The following is a 25,002-nucleotide window of genomic DNA, read 5'->3' as shown; positions in this document are numbered from 1 at the left end:
CTTTTAATTTCATTGAATATTGTTAATGACTTTCCTATATGCTGAGTCAGTCCTTCTGACAATCATATCTTTTTGGATTCTGACAATCATTTCTTTTTCAATTTTGTTGTGTTCTGCCTATTCGTCAAATATGGGGTTCCTAGAAAACCTGATTTTTCGCTAGACAACAATGCAAGCAAATTGTATTAATGCGTTTTTATTACAGGAAGTAAATGACAATACTTAACTTTGAGAATTTACAGTGATGTGTTGCAAGCAAAGGGCAAGAGACAAAATATGAATTTGCTTCAGTATAGACAATTTGTAATACTAGAGAAGTGATACTGCTCCTAAGTCCTTTCTGTCTAAGTGCCTATTCTTGATGCCACTGTCAAAGTAGTCTTTAACTGGGCCATGGCCAGGCGGCACGGTGCTTATGTCCTCTTCGTGTCGAGGTCACAGTCATCGGGTTGTCTGACTTTTACGTCGGAACAGATTTCTTCAAGTTTTTCATGCGACCATTTTACCTTAGCTTCCATGAAGTTCCTATTTATTTAATTCCTAAATTATTTGTATTTCTGTATTCCTGAATTTACATGAACATTTTTGTATTTCCTTCTTTCATTGATCAACTGAAGTATTTCTTCTGTTACCCATGGTTTCTTTGCAGCTACCTTCTTTGTACCTATATTTATCTTTCTAAGTTCCATGATTTCTCTTTTCAGAGATCTGTACTGCCTACTGAGCTACTCCTTATCATACTGGTGATGAGACGTGGGTGTATAGATATGATGTTGAGACCAAGGTTTAGCCTTCACATTGGGTCTGGGAAGGTTCTCCAAGATAAAAAAAAAAAACTCATCAGCTCACGTCAAATGTCAAAATGATGCTGATAGTTTTCTTTGACTTTGAAGGATTAGTTCATCTTGAATTTGTGCCACAGGGACAAACTGTTAATCGATAGTACTATAGGGACGTGTTGCGATGCCTGTGAGAAAATGTGAGAAGGAAGTGACCTAAAACGTAGTGAGACAATTCATGGCCCTTGCATCACAATAACTCATCTGCATATTCATCCCTGTTGCTGCATGACTATTGCACAAGAAACAAAATCACTGTGCTGCCTCATCCTCCATACTCTCCAGATCTGGCGACTCCATTTTTTTTTTTTTTTTTTTTTTTTTTTTTTTTTTTTTTTTTTTTTTTTTTTTTTTATTTCAAAAGTTGAAAATCCTATTGGAAGAATGAAGATTTGCAATGATAGATGAGATAAAAGAAAATTTGCAAATGGCACTTCACCCAATCCAGCAAGAGGCACACCAAGTCTGCTTCCGGAAGTGGAAATGGCTTTGGGAGCAGTGTATAAATTGTGGAGGAGAATACTTTTAAGAAGACCACGCACAATAAGTAAAAGATAAGCATAGAAAAATTTTGTGGACAAGGTTAGAGGATTTTTTGAGTAGACCTCATATATCAGCTCCTGGGTATGCCTTGCAATCCAGTATCTGATTTCAGAATCTCTCCCTGACTATGATGTAATCTAACTGAAATCTTCCCTTATCTCCTGCCTTCTCCTAGTATGCCTCCTCATGCAATTCTTCAAAAGAGTATTCACTATTACTACCTGAAATTTATTTTAACTCAATTAGACTTTCTCCTCTCTCTTTCCTGCTACCAAGACTGTATGATCCCATAACCCTTTCTTCAACTCCTTCCCTTACAGCCACATTCTAGTCCCCTATGAGTAATAGATTTTCATCTCCCTTTACATACTGAATTACCCGTTTAATATCCTAATATATTTTCCCTGTCTCTTCATCCTCTGCTTGCGGCGTCAGCATGTATATCTGAATGATCATTGTCAGTTTTGGTTTGCTGTTGATTCTGATGATACCCCTATCACTGCACTATTCACAGTAACTCACTCTCTGCCCTACATTCCTATTCATATTGAATCCTACTCCCATTATACCATTTTCTGCTGCTGTTGTTGTTACCCTATATTCATCTGAACAGAAATCCTTGTCTTCTTTCCATTTCACTTCCCAGACCCCAACAATATCTAGTTTGAGCCTTAGCATTTCTTTTTACAGATTTTCTAGCTACCCTACCACGTTCAAACTTCTGGCATTCCTTGCACTTCTCCCACTTGGCTGTCCCTGCCGAAGATCCAAATGGGGGACTAGTCCGGAATCTTTTGCTAATGGAGAGAGCATCATGACACATTTTCAATTAAAGGCCATGTGTCCTGTGGATACACGTTATGGTTTCCATTGTCCTCTGCATCCTCATGCCATTGATCATTGCTGATTCTTCCGCCTTTTAGGGGCAATTTCCCACCCCAAGGGCAAGAGGGTGACCTGAACCTCTGTCCGGTCCTCTGCCCTCTTTGATAAGGCCATTGGCAGAACAAGGGTGACTTCTCATGGCAGAAATCTTGGGCTGCCATTAGTGATGATTTTTATTCAAAATTTAAGCTATATCGTGGTTTGAACCGGGGACCAAGGACATTTTGATTAGTAATCAAAGACACTATCCCTGATGTATGATAGTTATACTGGGGTTCCTTTAATCAGGATATTAATAATTTTGAAGATGTGTTTTGAGAATTGACAAGTTCCATTAATTCTCCTCGAGTAGATGACTCATGCAGAATATGCTCGTCAGTTAACAGAAAGTGACAGTAATCACTACCTAATTTTGTTGGGATGCTAGATTTGTTGCTGGAACAAGAAGTTGAAAATTCTATGTAAATAGAAATAGGAATATCATCACTGTGTTACAGATATTAAAACCAAATTAAGATATTTAATGTAATGTTGTGAATTTTTTCAAAGCCTGTCATATCAAGCAAATAAAAGTAGCAGTCTTACACACGATTTTGCTATTCCCACTACACCATTGGAACTCTTAACACAGAGGCGTTTTCTCTGCCCTTTAGTCCGCTGTCAGAGGGTTTTCAACACAAGCTCATCACACTTTATGCAGTACCCAAGCAATTGTCCTGGACACTGAGTTTAACCCCAGAATATTCGTAATAGGCTCCGGCTATGAAGTCCAATACATTTGTCCACTGTGTTATTTTTAAACCACCACAAATGCAAATGTAGCAAAATATGAGTGGGACATTTAAACACTTTTTATGAGTAGTAGCCATTTTTCAGAAGAATCTGTAACAAATAAAACTAGCATTAAGTCAACCCTTCTTCCTGAAGTAGGAGGCACTGGCTCCAAATGCTTGCCACCAGCCACAGCAGTCTTTTATGTGTGTGCTCTGCCACTGCTTGGTGAGTAGGTTTTTTACTTTGAGTATTGTTATGCAATATATAGTAATTATGCAAAACACATTCTGTTTGTGTGTGTGTGTGTGTGTGTGTGTGTGTGTGTGTGTGTGTTTTGGTGTTTTGTTTATTTTCGACAAAGGCCTTGTTGGCCGAAAGCTCACTTTCCGACAGTCTTTTTATTGTGCCTATGTGCTACTCAGCATCTCTGCTATATGGTGAGTAGCAACTATCCTTTTCAAAATATTGTTACATCTCATCCTGGATTTCCCATTGTTTGGTATGGTAATTATAGGCAAACAATACTGCACATATTGTACAGCATTTCATGTCTTCGAGAGTCGTAAGTCTTCCCTTGAGGACCATATGTGTCAGTTTTTCCCACAGATTAAAGTCCAGAGACGTTAAGTGGGCTGGCCAACTAATGTTTCCCAAGTGGTCTATCCAACAATCTCCACACATTCATTGAAGATGGACTATAATCCTATGTGCAGCATAGCTGGAACATCTGCTGTATTTGTACCGCACAGACTGCCCTATATCCAGTGGGACATTTTCTGATAACTGTGGCAGTATACCTGTTTAGAACTGTAGAAACTTGTGGAATTGTTGCTATGTAAAGATCAGTCAATGAAACAGGGACCAGTGATGCTGTTGGTGAAAAGCCTTTAGCATAAGTTGACAGACCATTGTCATTGTTTAATTGCTTGTCTCAGAGGGTGGGATTTTCAGGTGCGTAGTATTGCATATTGCAAAGACTGGTTTGCAACTGGTATGTAAACAATACTTCATCCATAAACAGAATCTTGAATAATAATGCTGTCTCAATTTCAGTTTTTGTAGACGTTGTACAAATAAGTATAATTGATACTGAAATTAAATGAAGCTGTTGATGGAGAGAAATTTGGGAAGGGTGAAATATATTGGAATGTACAATTAGGAGAACAATCTTTTGACTGATTCCACTCGCACATTCAAGTTACCTTGTAGTGATGTGTGGGTTGTATGCTACCAATGCTAAAATTTTAGTTGCATTCCTCTCATTAGTTGCTGCTACTTTTCATTGGTATATTTTGTTGTTCACACATCAGTTTCCTGAAATATTTTTCTAATATTTGTGAGGATTTAACATGATCAGGATACCTTTCAGCATACAATTGCACTGCTGTTCTAACTGTTTGATAGTCTTCACTGTAAACAAAAACTATATCTGCTTTTTGAGTCTCATCTGCATTGTGAAAGTCTGAACAGCCTCATGAGCAAGTCATCTGGTCACAAGAATGGAACTCAGACTGGTGGGTTTCAAACAAACGGATAAACACATGAACCATACCCGATTCAGGTGTTTGCTATATTTGGCACAGCAGGGTGAATGTTTGTGAAAGTTCGTTTCCTGGTAGTGGAACAGTGGTTTGTGGTACTGTTGTCTTGTTACTGTTTGATCATGTCCCACACATGTTAAATCACTAAAGTCTTCTTCAAAATCTCATTTCTTTGCCACAGAAAAAAGTATATAGCTACAACTTTAAACAGTTATCAGTTATAAACATTAAAAATTACTTGTGTATGTCAGAAAATTTGCCAAATTGTTTGCTTCAACTTAGTAAAACTCACACCTCAATATATTTACTCATTCTGGGTGTATTTGGGAGATGACCATCTTGGCTGGCTCACCTTGTGACACATTCTATTCACGTGAGCCATGGAATGTTGTACACCCAAGCCATGTTAAAAATTAGGCCAATAATACGAATTTGAAAAATAAAGACTGTTATACAGTTAGAAAAATAAGACAGTTATATTTATGTCTTAATTATACAGTATTTAGGAGTGGAGGAGGCTGAATTTGGGAATGCCTATGTCTTTCATTTTTGTGTTGTCAGTTTAGTTTGCTACTTCTTTTATTGTGGCAAAATTTTGGAATTAAATATTTATGAAAACTTGAAGTGGAAGAAGCATAGTGCTAAGATGCTACTTTTGCTCTTCATGTAATTGCCAGTCTTGGAAACAAATGAATCGACCTCCTAGCATATTTTGCTACTTCCACTCCATCACATCTTGCAGAATAATTTTGTGGTGCAACTCATCGCTTACAAAAAAATTATAGAATGCATAAAAGCTCCCAATAAAAGTAATAGGTAGTGTTTACCAGCAGTTATTGTGTACCAATCTCTTCCAAGAGTTGGGCATTTCAATTGCACCTTCACAGTTTATATTTGCTAATGAAATTAATTCATCAAAATAATCCATCACAAACTGAAAAGAATAGTGATTTCCGTACCTACAACACTTGAAAAAAAATTTCTTTATTACCCATTATTGAAGCTGTAGGTAACTCAGAAGAGAGTTGAATTGTAAGAAATGAAACAAAGTATCTGTCTGTATATGTAGTAACTGAATGGTACTATTAATTTAGCCTGAACATTCGCTGCAGCAGAAAAATGTAGTTCCTTAAAAGTGGCTGATGTTTGATAGGGTGGCACTATAACAGAAATGTTGCAGCATAGTAGTAAATAACCAATAATGTTTATTAAGAGTATGTTAAAATGATATTTAAATGTGGTAAAGTTTCATGTCAGGCACATGATGTCCTAAATCTAATACAATGAAATCCAAATAACTTGGCTACTTGTTGGCAGTCTATAATAATACTACTCTGGCAGGTTGTAATCAGGCAAGCACTCTGTTAATGGATGTTTCTTTTGTATGCTGTTCTGCAGCAAAACTGGTAGCAACATGTAGCAGCTCTGGTGGACTAGCATTACAGTGTATTCCATGCTCTGTTAATGGACCTTGTTCTCCGTAAATTGTGATTGCTAAGTCAGAGGGTAGTCTTCAGAGTATTGTACTGGGCTTACTGCAGGCACTTTACTAAACTGTGCAACTGCTGGTTTGTGAGTGTTTGGATATCCACTGCACACCATCTTTTTGTGTCTGTCAATGGAAGGATTTCCTTGTCCACTAGTGCAAGACCGAAACAATGTAGTGTAGTCCGCAGTTGACAGCACTCCCTGTGGCAGCTGTTCATACTATTGGCAGACATATACTAAGTGTTGAAGGAAGTGGTGCAGAAACAGGAAGGGGTCTGGGTTTATGAGTGCCATCTGGAGGCTGCTGTCTGGAAATCAGAGATGCCAGGCAAGTGGTTTTGTCATGTGTGGTGACTGCCTCTTGTGGTTTATGTTGTGTACCTCTAGCTTGGCAAAAAACAAGTGGGGACTAATGACTGACACAGATTATTTGGTGTCTCCTATAGAACGGATGGCTTTTTGTCACTCTTGAGTGATGCAGAAAAACGGTCTTTCTAAGAAACTGTGCTGGTTCCGATATTATGTAACATGTAGACCAATGATCAGCCACGCAATGCTGCTAACCATTCCTTCATCTACATGGAAGAAAGAGATGTTGCTGCTCAAGGAGTGACAGTTGAAGAAGTAGAATCAAACGTAACAGGTTCTCTGAAGAGATTAATATCTACTATGATGACACCCCTTGAAACCCAGTCTGGGTAAAACTCAAGTATATGCATTCCATCTATAAAATAATGAGGTAAGAAGAAAGCTGAACATCACCAGGAAAGGACACATTTTAAGTTGCTGTCTTTACCTTTAGTATGTTGGGCTAAAATTTGATAATATCTTAACTTACAAATAAGTCTATTCAGATACCAGACAGAAGGTATGCACCAGAAACAGTCTCATCCACAAACTGACAAACACACTATGGGGAGTGCGGTACAGTGTCCTCTGCACATCCACACTTGCTGTCTGTTTCTCTGCTGCAGAGTATCCCATTCCAGTCTGGAGCACATGCTAATGAGATTGTTGTGACTCTTCATGAAACTGGCCGCATAGTCACAGGGTGCTTAACACCAACTCCAGTCAGTAAGATCTTTCCACTCATGGGAGTAGCACCTCCAGATGTAAGAAGACATAGCAGCAGAGTTTGAAAAGAAGAAGCAAGAAAAAGCTCCAAGACATCCATTGTTCCGAACTCATGCTTATCCATTACAGCTGAAATCTGTTACTAGTCCTCCTTACAACAACGCTAATTGCAACTTCATCAGAAGCCCACTGAACTGAACTGTGGGGAGCAAAGTCCCCTGGAGCAATATGGACAGCAAAAGAGAAGCTACTATCAGGCTGCAATCTCCAACACTGGACTGAGAAGATCCTCAACAGATTGAGAACAAGGGTGACATGGAAGACTTGTTTGCAGCAAATGATTATGGTGGTCTGGTTGCTGAACGATGGTCTCACAGAGTGTGAAATTCTCTCAATCATCAATTTTAGTTTTTAGGATTATATTGTGTTTTAGTGGGTTTCTCTCTCCCCCCCCCCCCCCCCCTCCCTCCCTCAAATAATTAAATAAATGATTAGGACTGAAAAACAATACTTTCGGTAATGTTAAAACTAATCATGTCCGCATCATTTTGATGAATATTTAACTATTGGAGAGTGATGTGAATTCATTTACTTCATTTTTTTTTTTTTTTATTTTATTTTTTTTTTTTTTTATTTTATTCTCTGGGCTACTGATTTTTGTACATTATTGTACTCTTCTACTGCTAGTTTTAAGAATTCTTAAATTGGTTTCTTTTTTATTGAATAATGATCCTGTGCTGTTATTAGTTATTAACGCTCTGAGATGTTCTATGTAATTGATTCCAAAAATCCTACGTATTTGGCTCACATGCACAGATTAGCATCAACTGCAAATTAATTAGCAGATGCTAGATTGCCTGCATGTATCAATGTTAATGGCTTGGCTGGTAAGTTAGTTCTGTATTGTGTTGTTAGTTCTGTATGCTGTGTCAAGTCCCTGTCATTTTTGTATGTCATTTATTCATCATTGTATGGCATTGTATGCCTTTTTTTAAATCTTATATACTGTTTTTCTGTCATAGTCATTCTTGAGTGCTATTTGCTTATAATGTTTAGTTCCTCTATGTAGTTATGTTGGTTCATTTCTATTCTGTCTTACTGTACAAGTTTTCACTATCTTGATTTTTACAGTCTGTATAATTTTGAATACTGAATGTAGGCAGCTCAGAAATATTATATTGTGTTCTTACTGTGGAAAAGGCTTACTGTTTCCTTTCTTCATCTTATTTTATAATGTGTCAAATTTGTGGATGATAGCAGATACTAACATTGTAAGCACTTCAGTTGTGGCTTTTTGACTTCCGAGTTGCTTATTTTCTGCTTCACATGTCTTCTAAATGAGGAGTATTTGCTTATTTTCTGTTTTTCATTGCGTAGACTACCACTACCCTCCATAATAAAATGTGTGATTTTTTTTATCTGCCTGCTGATAAATATTATCTCACATACCATCTGCAGCTGCACAAGCCCAAATGTGTCGTCACACAAAGAGTGTTGCAAGTGTTTCCCCATTTCAGGATTATGAAGTATTTGATATTGCAGTCAAAAATTATATGTTGTTAGATGCTTTGATCTGTGGATGCGTAGCAAATACTTTCCCGATAAATGCTTATTTTGTTGTTCTCTTCTTACAGGCTTGTATTTAGTCAGTCGCTGCTAACATTAGACCTGATTGAATATTTTCTGGCAAAAGTAGATGAAGCTACTCAGAAAAACAGTGATAGCAACGGAAGTCAAGAAAGTTTTACGGGCTCGTGGTCACCTGGTCTTGATTACTTTAGGTTGGATGGATCAACATCAGCTGAAAACCGAAGTATATGGTGCAAGAGCTTCAATAAGGAGAGTAATTACAGGTGATATTACATAGCATGCTAGATAGAGCTCTGTATTTGTGTGCGAGAGAGAGAGAGAGAGAGAGAGAGAGAGAGAGAGAGAGAGAGAGAGAGAGAGAGGGGGGGGGGGGGTTGTAGATTTACAGATTTACTTTTGGATTACTTAGTTCACATTTGGCCACAGAAATTCTGAAGAATACATACACTCCAGCTGCCTAGGTGAGATCACAAAAACAAAAATTGTTGAAGAAAAATCTATATCATAATTTAAGGCACTAAGGGAAAAATTTGTAAGGCAGTTGTATGAGTATTCAGTATCCCATATGACAAACAGGAAATAATCAACTTTTGTGCATGATGGTTTCTACAGTTGCTCATTAAAACCCATCTATCAGAATGTTTCAATACAGTGTTTGACAATTTGTAATCATTGCTTACAAGACTATTTTACCTGTTTATTATATCTCAGTAATGCACCAGAGTGGAAATAGCAGTCAAAACAAAGGACGAAGGATGGCAACAGTTTGCCAGAGTAGGTGAAGAGCATTTTGTCAGCTACTAAGGTAGCAGCCACTGTATGTCGGGTTTTGTATAGATATTAATATTTTATTATAAGAAAGATCACAGACTTCCTTGGGATACACATTATTGATGCTGATTATTCATACAACATACATGATTTAGTTTGGAATATACATACCATCACTTAGAAAACTAATCACCTATGTATCAGTTCAGTGAAAAGGACCGATTACTACTCTTTGCGAACAGGAACAGTGAAAAAGAATGCTAAAAATATTTCAGCTTTAAGACTAAGTTCTTCTTGCGAAATAGAAAACACACACATAGATGACGACAACAACAGCAACTCACACATGTGGCCACTCTCCCGGGGCACAAAAATCCATCCTGGCATTTCCATTGTTCAGTTTAGTGGAAAGCGTCCATACATGGATAGCTGATAACCACTGTGATATTGACATGGCACTTTACCACATAGGTAAAATATTTCTCAGTAATGCAGTTTGTAATGGTAGACATGAAACCGAAACTGAGCACGGAGCTTACCAACCAAAACTGTCCTGAAGCAGTTTATAATATAATGACATAATAAAACATATTGCTGCTGTGTGCCTCCAAGATGCCATGATCAGCAACATTGGACAAATGAAAAATATTGAGAATAAGAATAAAAATAAGAAATATCAAAAGTTTTGATTTTACAAATAGAGAGCAAATGAATAGCTGTTTGGCCACGTATAGGAGATTTGACCGAACATTGTCCCACAGCATGTCGCAACGAGTTCCCAGTATCATGTGTCATAACAAATAGGTCTGAAGGAATCCTCAGAGGTCAGACCAGGTGATTACACTGATAGGGTAGGTGTTTGTCTGTAGATATGATGATTCATACATTAAGTAGGGAACTACTGATCAAATATTCAGTTTAATTAAACTTGTTTGGGATGTGTGAATGTTTTGTGTAACATAGTTTTAAAAAACTGTTTAAGTTAATGGGAAATACCTAGCCTACATTAAACCCAGTGAAATATAATTGTGTGTCTAACAGGTACTAGAGGCATAGTTCATATCAGTTCAGGCAGGCTAGGAAAATAATCTTACCTTCATAGTCTCGGATGTTATTGAATTTAGCATATGTTAAAATGAAGGACTAAGTAAGGAACACGTATTTTTTGTTTTCTCCAAAAAAAAATTTCTGCTCAGAGACACAGCCTCCAAAGGTGACACTGCGCATATCATTTTGGAGGTGCAGATTTGTGTTGCACCCCAAATTTCTTTGGTATAGTTGAGTTTTAATGAGTGAAGTTAAGATCGCTCATTTTTAGCATATAAAATTCCTTACAATGTTTGTTGATCGTTGTTATGGCTAATGTTTTTATGAAGTTTATGGGATAAAAAATCTGTATGCATGTTCCAGTTGAGATCGTCCTGTGTTGTCAGTCTCAAGGGTTTCATACAGTTTTCATTTTTAACAATATCATTTTTGATGAATAATTTCATATCAAACATACCATGATTAATCTAGTTCCAGTACTTTTATCACAACCATTGACTTACAAGCTAACTTATCAACACGAGATATTAAGATATATTAAAAAGTTGGATGCAAATTCAATTAAAGTAATGTGTTTATTTGCATCCCATTGTTAGCCTTTTTACATACTGATGAGGTTTTCAATATTGTCATGATGTGTGATTCTTTTTGTCATATATTTTTTCTTTTTGTTGTTGACAAAATTATTTTTAACTTCCATCTGTACCAGAACTGCAGGATTGTCAGTAATGGTGATCTCAAGAACTGATGTGTTCTGAGTCATGTTAGTTACAGTGTTGTAGATTCTTGATCTGCTGTTACTAACCTCTAGTGGATTAATTTGTCAGGACATTTAAATTAAACTGTTATTAACATTAATTTTTTCAGCTTGGAGCCAGTAGACAACATGTCAATGTTTATATCTCCAGTATATATTTTGTTAACCCAAGCATTTTATTGCAATGTTTATAGTGTATTTCAACAACCAGGTCATTAAGAATTTCAAAGGAACTGTCTATGCTTCCACAAGGAGGTCTATATAGACATGTAACAAATTCTGTTTTCCTCACTTGTAGTTAATTGCTGAAAGTTCTATAATAATCTCTACACTAAATTACATTATAGGTGCTACCTCTTGCAGCAGTAGTTTCTCTGTCGTGATGAAGGCAGAGCGGACAATCACAAAGAGTGGCTGACATATGCCAGTTAGCTTATTTGTTAGATAATATTATCCTGTGAGTAAAACGTGAGCATTGTCAGTCACTGAAATGATATCAAGGTTGTAATGTTCAATGCCTCAATAGTTTTTTTTTAAAATTATTTTCAATGTAAGTTTGGAATTCTAGACAGTGGTTGAGGGTGTCAGTCTGACACATCCTCCATTATACCTTTCAAATTTCCCTGTTCATTGTGATGATCACTACAAGCATTTATGTTCTGGGCATTCTACATCTACATCTACATATATACAACACAAGCCACCCAACAGTGTGTGGCGGAGGGCACTTTATGTGCCACTGTCATTACCTCCCTTTCCTGTTCCAGTCGCGTATGATTCACGGGAAGAACGACTGCCGGAAAGCCTCCATGCGTGCTCGAATCTCTTTAATTTTACATTCATGATCTCTTCGGGAGGTATAAGTAAGGGGAAGCAATATATTCGATACCTCATCTAGAAACACGCCCTCTCGAAACCTGGACAGCAAGCTACACTGCGATGCAGAGCACCTCTCTTGCAGTGTGTGCCACTTGAGTTTGCTAAACATCTCTGTAATGCTGTCACGCTTACCAAATAACCCTGTGAAGAAACGTGCCGCTCTTCTTTGGATCTTCTCTTATCTCCTCTGTCAACCTGATTTGGTATGGATCCCACACTGATGAGCAATACTCAGGTATAGGTCGAACGAGTGTTTTGTTAGCCACCTCCGTTGTTGATGGACTACATTTTCTAAGGACTCTCCCAATGAATCTCAACCTGGTACCCGCCTTACCAACAATTAATTTTATATGATCATTCCACTTCAAATCGTTCCGCACGCATACTCCCAGATATTTTACAGAAGTAACTGCTACCAGTGTTTGTTCCGCTATCATATAATCATACAATAAAGGATCCTTCTTTCTATGTATTCGCAATACATTACATTTGTCTATGTTGAGGGTCAGTTGCCACTCCCTGCACCAAGTGCCTATCCTCTGCAGATCTTCCCGCATTTCGCTGCAATTTTCTAATGCTGCAAATTCTCTGTATACTACAGCATCATCCGCGAAAAGCCGCATGGAACTTCCGACACTATCTACTAGGTCATTTATATATATTGTGAAAAGTAATGGTCCTATAACACTCCATTGTGGCACGCCAGAGGTTACTTTAACGTCTGTAGACGTCTCTCTATTGAGAACAACATGCTGTGTTCTGTTTGCTAAAAACTCTTCAATCCAGCCACACAGCTGGTCTGATATTCCGTAGGCTCTTACTTTGTTTATCAGGCGACAGTGTGGAACTGTATCGAACATCTTCTGGAAGTCAAGGAAAATGGCATCTACCTGGGAGCCTGTATCTAATATTTTCTGAGTCTCATGAACAAATAAAGTGAGTTGGGTCTCACACGATTGCTGTTTCCGGAATCCATGTTCATTCCTACAGAGTAGATTCTGGGTTTCCAGAAATGACATGATATGCGAGCAAAAAACCTGTTCTAAAATTCTACAACAGATTGACGTCAGAGATACAGGTCTATAGTTTTGCGCATCTGCTCGACGACCCTTCTTGAAGACTGGGACTACCTGTGCTCTTTTCCGATCATTTGGAACCTTCCGTTCCTCTAGAGATTTGCGGTACACGGCTGTTAGAAGGGGGGGCAAGTTCTTTGCGAACTCTGTGTAGAATCGAATTGGTATCCCGTCTGGTCCAGTGAACTTTCCTCTGTTGAGTGATTTCAGTTGCTTTTCTGTTCCCTGGACACTTATTTCGATGTCAGCCATTTTTTCATTTGTGCGAGGATTTAGAGAAGGAACTGCAGTGCGGTCTTCCTCTGTGAAACAGCTTTGGAAAAAGGTGTTTAGTATTTCAGCTTTACGCGTGTCATCCTCTGTTTCAATGCCATCATCATCCCGGAATGTCTGGATATGCTGTTTTGAGCCACTTACTGATTTAACGTAAGACCGGAACTTCCTAGGATTTTCTGTCAAGTCGGTACATACAATTTTACTTTCGAATTCACTGAACGCTTCACGCATTGCCCTCCTTATGCTAACTTCGATATCGTTTAGCTTCTGTTTATCTGAAAGGTTTTGGCTGCGTTTAAACTTCTAGTGAAGCTCTCTTTGCTTTCATAGTAGTTTCCTAAATTGGTTGTTGAACCACGGTGGGTTTTTTGCGTCCCTCACAGTTTTACTCGGCACCTACCTGTCTAAAACGCATTTTACGATTGTCTTGAACTTTTTCCATAAACACTCAACATTGTCAGTGTCGGAACAGAAATGGCTATGATAATCTCTTGTCTATGGCTACGAGAATCTCTTCAGAAATTTTGAAAATTAGGTGTGTTAATGTCTTATGCTGTTTTGGTTTGTTGCAGAATTGTTTCTTTTGTCTTTGTTACAAATTTTATCTATATTAAGTGTGATGTGCTCATGTGCATTGTGCATGAAGACAGCTATGGCAGTGTGTGTTTGGGTGTCTGTGGGGTTGATGTGTGTCAAATGGTTTTCCATTACGTGTGTCTGTGCACCACACATCATTCTGCTATCACCTGATTGTTTTGTACAGACATTAATGTGAAGTACAGTTTGCTATTCACATGTGTATGATGTTAATTTTGATATAGGAGGTGATACCACTTTTCATGTCATTGATATAAAACTACACCATGTGTTGTAATTTATTTATTATTGTTGTATATTTGTTATTAATAAAATAAATAACTGCTCTGTGTGTCTGGCATCACTCAACTTTCTGACTGAGCATTGATGTATCAGCTTTTTTATGTTGCTATACTTCCCAGTAGCAGTAGTTGCCCATGCTCTTTTTCCAAGGTAATAATTATATTGAGGAGCAAAACCTAAAACTTTGACAACACTACATGTCTTGCTGTTTGAGAATTAAAGTGGATGTATTATCTTATACTTCTGTTTTTTTCTTATACATAAAAACATCTTGAAATTATAAATAAATTAGCCTCTGACTACAAAGAGAATTTTGAATTACCTTATTTCATTATTGATTTTGGGACTACGAGCTCCATGTGCAAGTGCACTTTGTATCTATGCATCTAAACGATGTTGATTGTCACTTTCTTGCTTGCTATCATCACAGCTTTCTGTTGTCACTGATAAACAGTATGTGCAACAAACCCGAGTCTACAGCACCTTACAAAATCGATACCTCATCAGATTTAAGCAGTACAGATGCATAAAGGTGCAAATGAACATGGGGCTGGTAGCTCCAAAATCAATAGTACAGTAAAGGAATTAAAAACTGTTTGAACCAGAGGCTAATTTATTTATAATTTCAATTCATTACATGACTGTGTTTCCTCGTTCCTTCACTATTGGACGTCGAAATATATAAACAGACATCTAATTCTTCTGATTACTTACTTATGTCAGTCCTTGACATATTCCTTTCCATTACTCAATGCCAGAAATAGGAAATTTTTTATCAGAAAGTTTGATCTCTGTAAGTCTTACAAGCAAATCACAATAAAGTTTTCTCAATTACATAAATTCACTTTATCTCATAGAATAATTGTATTTATGATTTCTTCAGCAAACTGATGTGGAAAACTTTTTATTTTCTGCATAGAGCTCGTTTGTTCCTGATTTCAACAAGGGCTGGAGGCCTGGGCATCAATTTAGTGGCTGCAAATCGTGTTGTTCTCTTTGATGCCTCTTGGAACCCGTCTCATGATGTGCAGAGTATTTTCAGGATTTACAGATTTGGTCAGAAGAAACCATGTTATGTTTACCGGTTTCTGGCTCAGGTAGTAATTTCTTATTAATTATTATTTTAAATTCTTTTGTTGACTTGTGTGTGCATGTTTGTGTGTGCATGTTTATTTAATAGGATGGCTTTTACCTAAAGCTCATTTTATGAAACATAAAATTTTGCTGCTACAATGCTCTAATCCTCTTATAATCAACATAAACATTGTGTATAATTTCTGTTCAATCAAACAACTGCTTGGCAAGCCCCAAAATCCTTGAAGTTGGAAAACAGCACACATATTAATTAATTCCAGTATTTCTATTTGAAAATAAATTTACGGGACCCCATGAAGACTACCTCAGCACTTTTTGACAACATTTTGAGTCAAATAATCCAAAAAAGAAAAAAAAGAAAGGTTTCATTGTTCCCTGAAAAATATAAAAATTTTAAGAAAAATTTTGTTCACGTTAACAATGCATAAAATGTTTAAGAAATACATGTTTTTATGCACAATTACTATTGAACCTAATACATAATGTGAATTGAGAAATTATCATGTAACTTCCATGACAAATAATTAAAAACTCTTTCCATTTATTAACGGGTGTATCCTCACCAGCAAAGATAATCAGTGTCCATATCACTTGGCACTATTGTTCCGCAATCTGTTTTTCACAGCTGTGTGTCATTCAGTGAGCCAACGCTGTGTCTGATTGTTCAGACTCTGTAAAGGCCACACCAGTACTAAGGTTTTCGATAGTCCACCCGTACATGGCATATATCGCTGCTGAGTAATATTTCTCTTTCTGAAACTAAAGCAGAAATATATGATAATGGAAAAGAAAGTTAGATTTCAGTGTCCATACTGCTATAATGATGTTATCTGTCTGTGTTTGGACAGAAATTCATATTAAATGAAACATTGATTTCTTATTAAAATTGAGTCTGACAAAATATTTTTGCTAATAAATAATTAAAACTACATTACTTTTTCTTTCCTGGCAACTCTGGTTTTTGAAATACTTTTCAAGTCTGTCGACGAAGTTAATACAAAATATTCGTAATAGACTCGTGAAAGTTCATTTCACATTCTCTTATAACACGCCATTGTCAGCTCTAGAAGTTCTGAGAAAAAATTCTTCATTCTTTCGAAGAGACCGTCATTAACTTTTAATGTCTCTGGATCTAGTGCTGTATGAAGCATCTGTTGTCCAAGCAGTAGAGCTGCACTCTGTTGGCAAATATGGTAACTGTCGCTTTATTTCATATAAGACATCACAGATCTCATTTCACCTCATGTTGCCCAATTGGAAACAAAAAAATAAAGAAAAAAGCTTTAGTATCTTATTTAGTCTTTGCACATATATTTGTCACTCATTTCCAGGGAAAAATGAAGGACAACAAAACTTTGACTTAATGTATGTGAGGGCGGCGTGTGACCTGACATTGCCTCACTCCAGGAGTGAATTACTGAGTATATGTTTTCATTACTCTATTAAATATATGAATTTGACCTCTTTTATATGTTTATCATTTATTCAGTTTACTTTCAGACTGATTAGTTCTCTTATTAGCATTGTTAGTTTTCCTTGTAACATGGATTTGTAATACGGGTTTGATGGCTTTAAATTACTTCAAGATGAAACAAAAGATTTTACATCAGACCCTGTGAAATTGTCCGCTAAACATTACATTGAAATATATTTATATACATTCTTTCACTTTACAAAATCTAATTGTGTCTGTACTCATACGGTCTAATGAATTATTTCAAGTCACTGTATCAAAGGCAAGAAGAGTCCCTCCCACTTGCAGCACACTTTAATAATCACAAAATAGACTGTGCAGCTTTGTTTGAAATCTGTAGCTATTATGTCAAGAAATGCTTTTAGTATCGCATGTGCCCAAGGGAAACTCAGCAATTTTGCAGCGCTATTCTTGCATTAGTTGTATTTGTACACATAATACTTTGTAGTAGCACTGTATGATGTTAATTCCCATATTATTCACCATTCCTTGGACTATAGATCATAATATTAACCTTTCTTTTAAAACATCTGTTGTTACCTCTTATGTTTCGTGAATCATGATCACTGCATGACCAAACACATCGTTCCTCGGCATACCTCCTCTTTGTTCATCTAAGATTTTGTCACTTATCTGTTTACTCCATTCATCCAGCAACTTTGTCTCAACTAATCCTACTACCTTCATTTGTGTCCTTGTTTCATCTATCAAGTTCATTGAACTATTGTGCCACGTCTCTTATATCTACTCCTTGCACCACCTTGACTACCTTATCCCTCTACTCCATTTGCTTTCTCAAATCATGGATTTTATGTAAGCCTATGGTTTGTCCTGATGCTGGTTCACCTGTAAATGTAACCTTCTTAAGTTTTCCTTCTTATATTAGACCTGTTTGCTGACTGCTCTATAATATATTAATTTTGTATTCTTTCAACTAGTCCACTCCTAACAAAATCTGCACACTTGTCTGGTACTATGTACACTGGATGCAGGAACTTTATACCCTCTGTGGAAAATCTCACTGTAGCCACTTCCATCTTTTTGCTTTGATTTCCCATTACAGTGGAACTTTGATTTTACGTTATCTGATTTTTACATTTTTCACAATTCTACACCATAAATTCATAGCCCCTGTGAAAAACTCATAAGATCAACGCTAAAAATCCCCCAATTTTACGTTTCTTCCTAGTTACATTTACCTCAATTCTACATTCTTACTTAATGTCTCACTTGACTTCATCCCTCTGTTGACATTTGATGTGCCCTAACGACTTATAAGTGGTGGAAAAGACAGACGGTTCGCACTGAGGGTGGCAGTGGTGGTGGTGAAGATAAGGGAATAGTTTAGGTCATTGATGAGAGGGGAGATGTGAGACAGAAGTGGTGATGTAATCCATGAGCAGCGGTGCCTGCACAATTTGCAACGTTTACCTTCACTGAGCAATAATGGTGCAACTACCACTAGGTTGTGGCAGCAGTGGAAAAGCAGCACAGTCGATGCAAAGTGTTCCAGACGGAACCAATATTTGATGAACGGGCCCAGCCACCACCTTTTCTTGTGCCACTTATAACTCATTCTCATCTTTTGTCATGTATTTCCAATGTACTGTGTTCAGCAACAATATCAGTCTTCTACCTTTTGATATTCAAATACTAAGTCTCGATGAATATGCTCAGTCAGGATCAAGGCCACTTCCAGCTAGTGAGCTCTTATTGGCTGGCAACTTTTATGTTACCCGACAGCCAGCACATCCACCACTCCACACTAACACATGTAAAATGAGCTCGTATAACTGATGTGTGGAGAGGGGGAGTGGCCCCTCAATGACGGGAATGCAGGTAGGGGTGGAAGCATTTTGTTAAGTGCGGAAAATACACTTTTTGTGCAGATCATGTGCTATGACAGAGACGACAGATGGAAATAGAACAGGGTTTTGTGATAGCACATTTAAAGACTTTAGTGTTCAAATCTGACATGACAGTTGTAACAACTACAGACACTGCTCATGTACTATATACTTTGCAGCACACACTGTAGATCATAAAGATAGACAGTGCTGATAGAAGGCATGAAGCGAAACTGTAATGCCTGAGCTTTGCTTTTAAATGTACATTTTATGCCGTGTACAGAAATTAACTGAGCCAACTTCTAATAAGCTTGTAATGTCAGTTGGAGAAATAAACTCATTTCTTCATGTGTCTGTTTCTCTCAAGAGAAGGAAAACGCACACCCCACATGTTAGATTCTGACACCCACCGTACTTCACAGTTTTCAGTTTAATTCTCCATGTTTATCAATTTTTACTTTGTTCTGGGTGAGTCCCAAGGAAAGATCACTTGTCGTTGCAGATGCAATGACCGTGCAATGCAGTGATGAGCAGTCCCTAGTGAAATATACCGAGGGTCTCACAGAGGCCTTCACAGACCATAATTATGCTCCAAACCTTATACAAAAATAAGACTCCCGTGCCTTATTTTTCCAGTCTCCAACCATCTTCTGAAGTCCCACTATCCGGTCACAGAGGAGCATTCCCCTCGAAACTTGGTACCACCCAGTAATGGAGCACCAAATTAGATTCTCCACCATGGTTTCGACTACCTCTCATTGCGCCCTGAAATGAGAAATGTCTGGCTCACTATCCTTCCCACCCCTCCCACAGTGGTATTCTGCCGTCCACTGAACCTACACAATATACTCGTCCATCCCTACACAACCCCTGCTCCTAACCTCTTACCTCATGGCTCACATCTCTGTAATAGTCCTAGATGCAAGACATGTCCCGTACATTATCTCACTACAACGTACTCCAGTCCATTCACAAACATCACCTATCCCATCAAAGGCAGGGCTACCTGTGAAACCAGTCATGTGATCTACAAACTAAGCTGCAACCACTATGCTGCATCATACGTGGGCATGACAACCAACAAGCTGTCTGTCCACATGAATGGCCACCAACAAACTGTGAACATGACATCTTTCATTTCAATGACTGCTTAAAACACTTTGCCATAAGGATCCTTCCCATCAACAACAGCTTTTCCGAATTGTGCAGGATGGAACTCTCCCTCCAATATATTCTATGTTTCCCATAAACCTCCTGGCCTCAATCTTCGTTATTCATTGTTCTTACCTACCCAGCCTATTCCCTGTTCCCATTGCAGCACTACACAGCCCTCATTCCACCACTCCCCCACCTCATCCCTGTGCGCTCCACACCAGCACTTCACTGTCCCCCACCTCTACCGTGCTATCCCTCCCCTTCCCTGTCCCATCATGCACTGCTGCTGCTTGCAGTGTGGCTCCAGCTGCCAGAGGCTGCAGTCGTGTGTGTGTGCGCGTGTGTGTGTGTGTGTGTGTGTGTGTGTGTGTGGTGTCTATTTTTGTCAAAGGCCTTGTTGGCCGAAAGCTTATTTGTGATAGTCTTTTTATTGTGCCTATCTGCGATTCAGCGTCTCCGCTATATAGTGAGTAGCAACTTTTCTTTTCACACTATTGTTACATTTCATTCTGGATTTTCCATTGTATGATAACTGCTGGTTAATATTTCCTTTTTCAAGTTAGTGCACTAAGCAAGAATATGTGGTACTAGAAAAGAAAGTTAGATTTCAGTTTCCATACTTCTATAATAACATTATCTACCAGTGTCTGGACAGAAATTAATATTAAAAAAAACATTTGTTGCATATTAAAATTGATTCTGGGCATAAAATATTTTTGCTAGTAAAATAATGAAAACTACATTACTTTTCTCTTTCCTGGCAATTCTGTTTCTAAAATACTTTTCAAGAGCCTCTAGAATTCTTGGAAAAAATTCTTTGTGTGTGCAATTCTTTCGAAGAGTATGCCATTAAAGTTTAATGTTTTTGGATCCAGTGTTGCATGAAGATTTATTGTGTAAGCAGGTCTGTTAACAAGTATGGTAACTGCTTAATTTTGTATCAGAGTTGAGTGTATTAGAATCAAAAAGAAAGGAAATGAACTTTAGAATCTTATTTACTTGTCACATGTACAATTGCTTCCCATTTCCAGGAAAAAATGAAAGAGAATGAAAATTTTTACATAATATTTATGTATGTTGTGGCAAAATACGACCTGACAACATTGAACATTCTTCCTAAGAAAGAATTAGGCAATTGTCAGGATTTTTTTGAGATCTCCATGATTTGTTAAACAAAATGTTTCTCAATATCAAATTTTGTGCAATGTTTATTGTAAACTTGATGAATTTGGTACCGCTTTCTACACACAATTAGTACAAGGGTAACTCAATTATTATCTGCAATTTAGTTATATTTTTGTTTATTTTGGTAGTACTGTCGTTTTACGTTGATGACGCATGCTTTGTTTATTTGTTGTTATACCTTTGCAATTTTCAAGCCGCTTGATTAGTTTCGTTATCACTGCCATGCTGTTAATCATGGCTGCTCCACTGTCTATTTGCACCAATGAAGATACAACGTTCAGTGATCCATTTTTTGTGGTCGGAAGGCGTATCGGGCTGAAATTCATCGAAGACTTTCGGTACAGTGTTTTGCCACAATAGAGTGTTTAAGAAAGGATTGAAAAATTCTGAAATGGTCGCACAAGTGTTACGCATGATGAAGGAGCCGGATGAGTATTTACCACCACAATGAAGAAACTATTGAGCGTTCACATGAAATGATTCTCTTAGACAATTAACTATTGACAAAGTGGCACATCGTCTGCAAATCAGTCATGGTTCTGCCTAAGAAATCATCCGTAACATACTTGCGTTTCATGAAATTTGTGCAAGATGGGTCCCAAAACAACTCATATAGTTGCATAGACAAATGTGCTTGGACATCTGCAAAAAACATTTGGATCGCTGTGGTAATGAAGGGGACAACTACTTAGACAGGATTATATTACTGGTGACGAAACATGGATCCATCATTATGAGCCGGAGAATGAACGGCAGAGTATGGAATGGAAACATCAAAATTCACTGTGCAAGTTCAAGACCAAACCATGTGCAGGAAAACTGATGCTTACGATTTTTTGGGATGCACAAGGTTCAGTACTGGAACGTTATGGGGAAAGGGGCACAACAATAAACAGTGTACATTACAGTGAGATGCTTACTTCCAGGCTAAAGCCTGCAATTCGAAGCAAACGCTGAGAATTGCTGTCAAAAGGTGTTGTCTTGTTGCACGACAATGCCCATCTGCATACTGCTGCCCACACTGCTGAAACGCTCCAGAAACTCAAATTTGAAGTACTTTATCATCCGCCTTATAGTCCCGATCTTGCCCCTTTTGACTATCACTTGTTTGGTCCACTCAAACAGGCATTAAGGGGCCATCGATTCGCCTCGGACGAAGTAGTGAAAGAAGCTGTGCATTCCTGTCTTGCAGCTCAACTGAGAACCTTCTTTTATGAGGGCATCAGTAAGCTTGTGCAACGATGGACCAATTGCATTGAAACACAAGGAGACTATGTCGAAAAATGATATCCTTGTAAGTTTCCTATTTCATTTCAATAAAATTTTATAACTGCTTTGCGGATAATAATTGATTTTCTTGTGTATTCTAAAATATTCCAATTCCACTTTTGTAACTAGGGCTAGCCTTCTAGGTTGAAGGACCTTTGTCGAGGAAACTGGTAGCACAATAGAATATTTCAGATTTCCATTCTACTGTAGAGGAACATTTCTTCACGAGAATTTTATGGCACTTTTAGTATAATATTACTGTCAGAGCTACATGCTGTACTTCATTGTACAGGGTTGCTGCTAACAACAATCATTTGTGTACTGATCAACTTAATGTGCTTTCATTAATTTCCTTTGCTTTTATTCTTTAGGGGACCATGGAAGAAAAAATTTATGACAGGCAAGTGACAAAATTGTCTCTGTCTTGTCGTGTTGTTGACGAACAGCAAATTGAACGGCATTACAATATGGCAGATCTTCAGGAGATGTATATGTTTGACCCTGAGCAAGTGAGCAAACGTCCCACACCTTTGTTACCAAAGGTAAGTGTTCCTTATGTGCTTATGATTTTCATAGAAGTGAAATCTCAGAACTGTACTGTAGGGCACAGAAAGAACATACCCAGGTCAAATGCAATTGCTGTTAATGAACTGTGAACAATAACTCAGAACATTTCTAATTATATTTATATGAGAGACAGTCAAATGAAAATGTTTCATTACATGTTATGAAACAATAGCAACCAAAAGTCTTTCCTCACGATACAAACTTGAACTGACCTGCCTCCCCTTTTTCCAACATTTTCATCAGTGACAGACATCAAAGAATTCAGTGCCCTCCAGGCTGTCATGCTACAGTTTACAGAGCTTTTTTAGCTGTACAACAACAAACAATATTATTTTGGCATCACTTTCTGACAGATAGTACATAAGCCAAGTATGGAACATGCATGTTGTTCGTAAGTGTTCTTGTTGGAACACACACGATAAATAAGAAATACATTCATAACAGAATTACAGAGAAATAAAATTGAATTGACCTTAAGCATTACTTCTGGCCCACATCAAGAATTGCTAAGTGGGAAGGAATCATATGAGATGTGTCACCCACATTTTAGGAGGTGAGGATTACTACAATTGATTTTTTATACTGTTCATTATCGTGATGGAAGGTTAGAAGCAAAATAAGTTTTGAAGTATCATGAAGTGTAGAAAGTCAACAACCACAGTAAATGGTTTTATTTTTCTAACTCAATTATCCTTTCCCCTTTTGAGCTCACCAGGAAGAGAAATAGTGAGATGTCGCAAATTTCAATAATTCTCTCAGTATAAAGGTCTGAGGGAGGGAGGTTCAGAGTAGAACTGGAATAGAATGCAGTAATGACTCATGCATGAAATACCAACAATTCAGCTTTGCTGTATGATGTCAAACCTTTAGTTATCTGTCCAAAAAAATGATTCACAATGAAAATTAAATATATAAATACTTTAACAACTTTAAAAATTTCAATTACAGTAAATATCCATGTGGCTCTAATTAACTTCATACAAGGTATTTGTTACATGACATTGCATATTAGATGCAAAAATACCCATCACTTGTTTTCATGTTTGTTTAAACTGATGGCTTTACACTGTTTGAGTGAGGACATTGTGGGGCATTTATGTACACCATCTCTCTGCAATTGAATCATTTATTGCTGCCTCTTTAGATCATGGAAGCTATTTTTACTGGATGGTGCAATGAATGAAGACTACCCACAAAACTGAAGTTTACTTCTCAACAGTGCTATTCACATGTGAACATACACCATAAAAATCTTCATTAGTGATTCACCAATTTCACTGAGTTCAACACATCCCTTTTTGCATATTTGACTGCATTCCTCACATTGCAGGATTGATTAACAGGTTTTTCTGCTTGAATTAGTTGCTACTGAGGATAAAACTATTGTTGTTTATCAGTTGTTTTGTTTTACATAGAATGAAACAAAACGTGTCATTGTGTTGTTACAATTATGTCTTAAAATGTTCGTTGTAAGAGTATGTTATGCAGGCATTAGTAATAACTGTTGCAATCATTAATTCAATTTAACAAACTGTTTCTGTCATATCTGTCTATTACTTAAAACAGGACCGACTGCTGGCTGAGTTACTGAAAGAACATGAATACTGGGTTATAACATATCACGAACATGATTCATTACTACAAAACAAAGAAGAGGAGGAGTTAAATGAGGAAGAAAGGAAAGCAGCTTGGGAAGAATATGAAAATGAGAAGCAGGGGAAAGTTCCTCCACGTAAGTATATTATGGTTTTATATAGATGGCTACTGAAAGCATATACTTCTGTATCACACTTGCCTTGACTGTCTGCATTAAAACTGAATACAGAGCTAGGGAAAAGTGAGTGGCTCCCCCCTGCCCCTTTCCAGGAAGTAAAAGAGGTCACAAGCAACCAGGTCGTGGAGTACTGTGTATATTGCTGCTGTTATTGTTGTCTTTAGTTCAACCCCACAAGAGACTCGTGACTCTTTACGAGTATACGCATAGTGAGTGT

At 37.5% G+C, this 25,002-nt stretch overlaps 1 protein-coding gene across 3 annotated transcripts in view; it reads left to right on the top strand.

The window, feature by feature from the left end:
• LOC124788186 (transcriptional regulator ATRX homolog) overlaps positions 1 to 25,002 on the top strand; it is a 495,869-nt gene that overhangs the window by 398,088 nt on the left and 72,779 nt on the right. For all 3 annotated transcript variants that reach the window (XM_047255347.1, XM_047255346.1, XM_047255348.1), the window contains 4 exons: positions 8,779 to 8,997; positions 15,339 to 15,516; positions 22,816 to 22,986; positions 24,578 to 24,743. In XM_047255347.1, the coding sequence (XP_047111303.1) occupies positions 8,779 to 8,997; positions 15,339 to 15,516; positions 22,816 to 22,986; positions 24,578 to 24,743 (734 nt within the window). The remainder of the gene's footprint in view (positions 1 to 8,778; positions 8,998 to 15,338; positions 15,517 to 22,815; positions 22,987 to 24,577; positions 24,744 to 25,002) is intronic.

The sequence above is a fragment of the Schistocerca piceifrons genome, chromosome 3, assembly GCF_021461385.2.
Source record: "Schistocerca piceifrons isolate TAMUIC-IGC-003096 chromosome 3, iqSchPice1.1, whole genome shotgun sequence".
Classification (NCBI taxonomy): Eukaryota; Metazoa; Arthropoda; class Insecta; order Orthoptera; family Acrididae; genus Schistocerca; species Schistocerca piceifrons.
The sequence above is the reverse complement of the archived record's forward strand: the minus strand, read 5'-3'. Positions and strand labels throughout refer to the sequence as shown.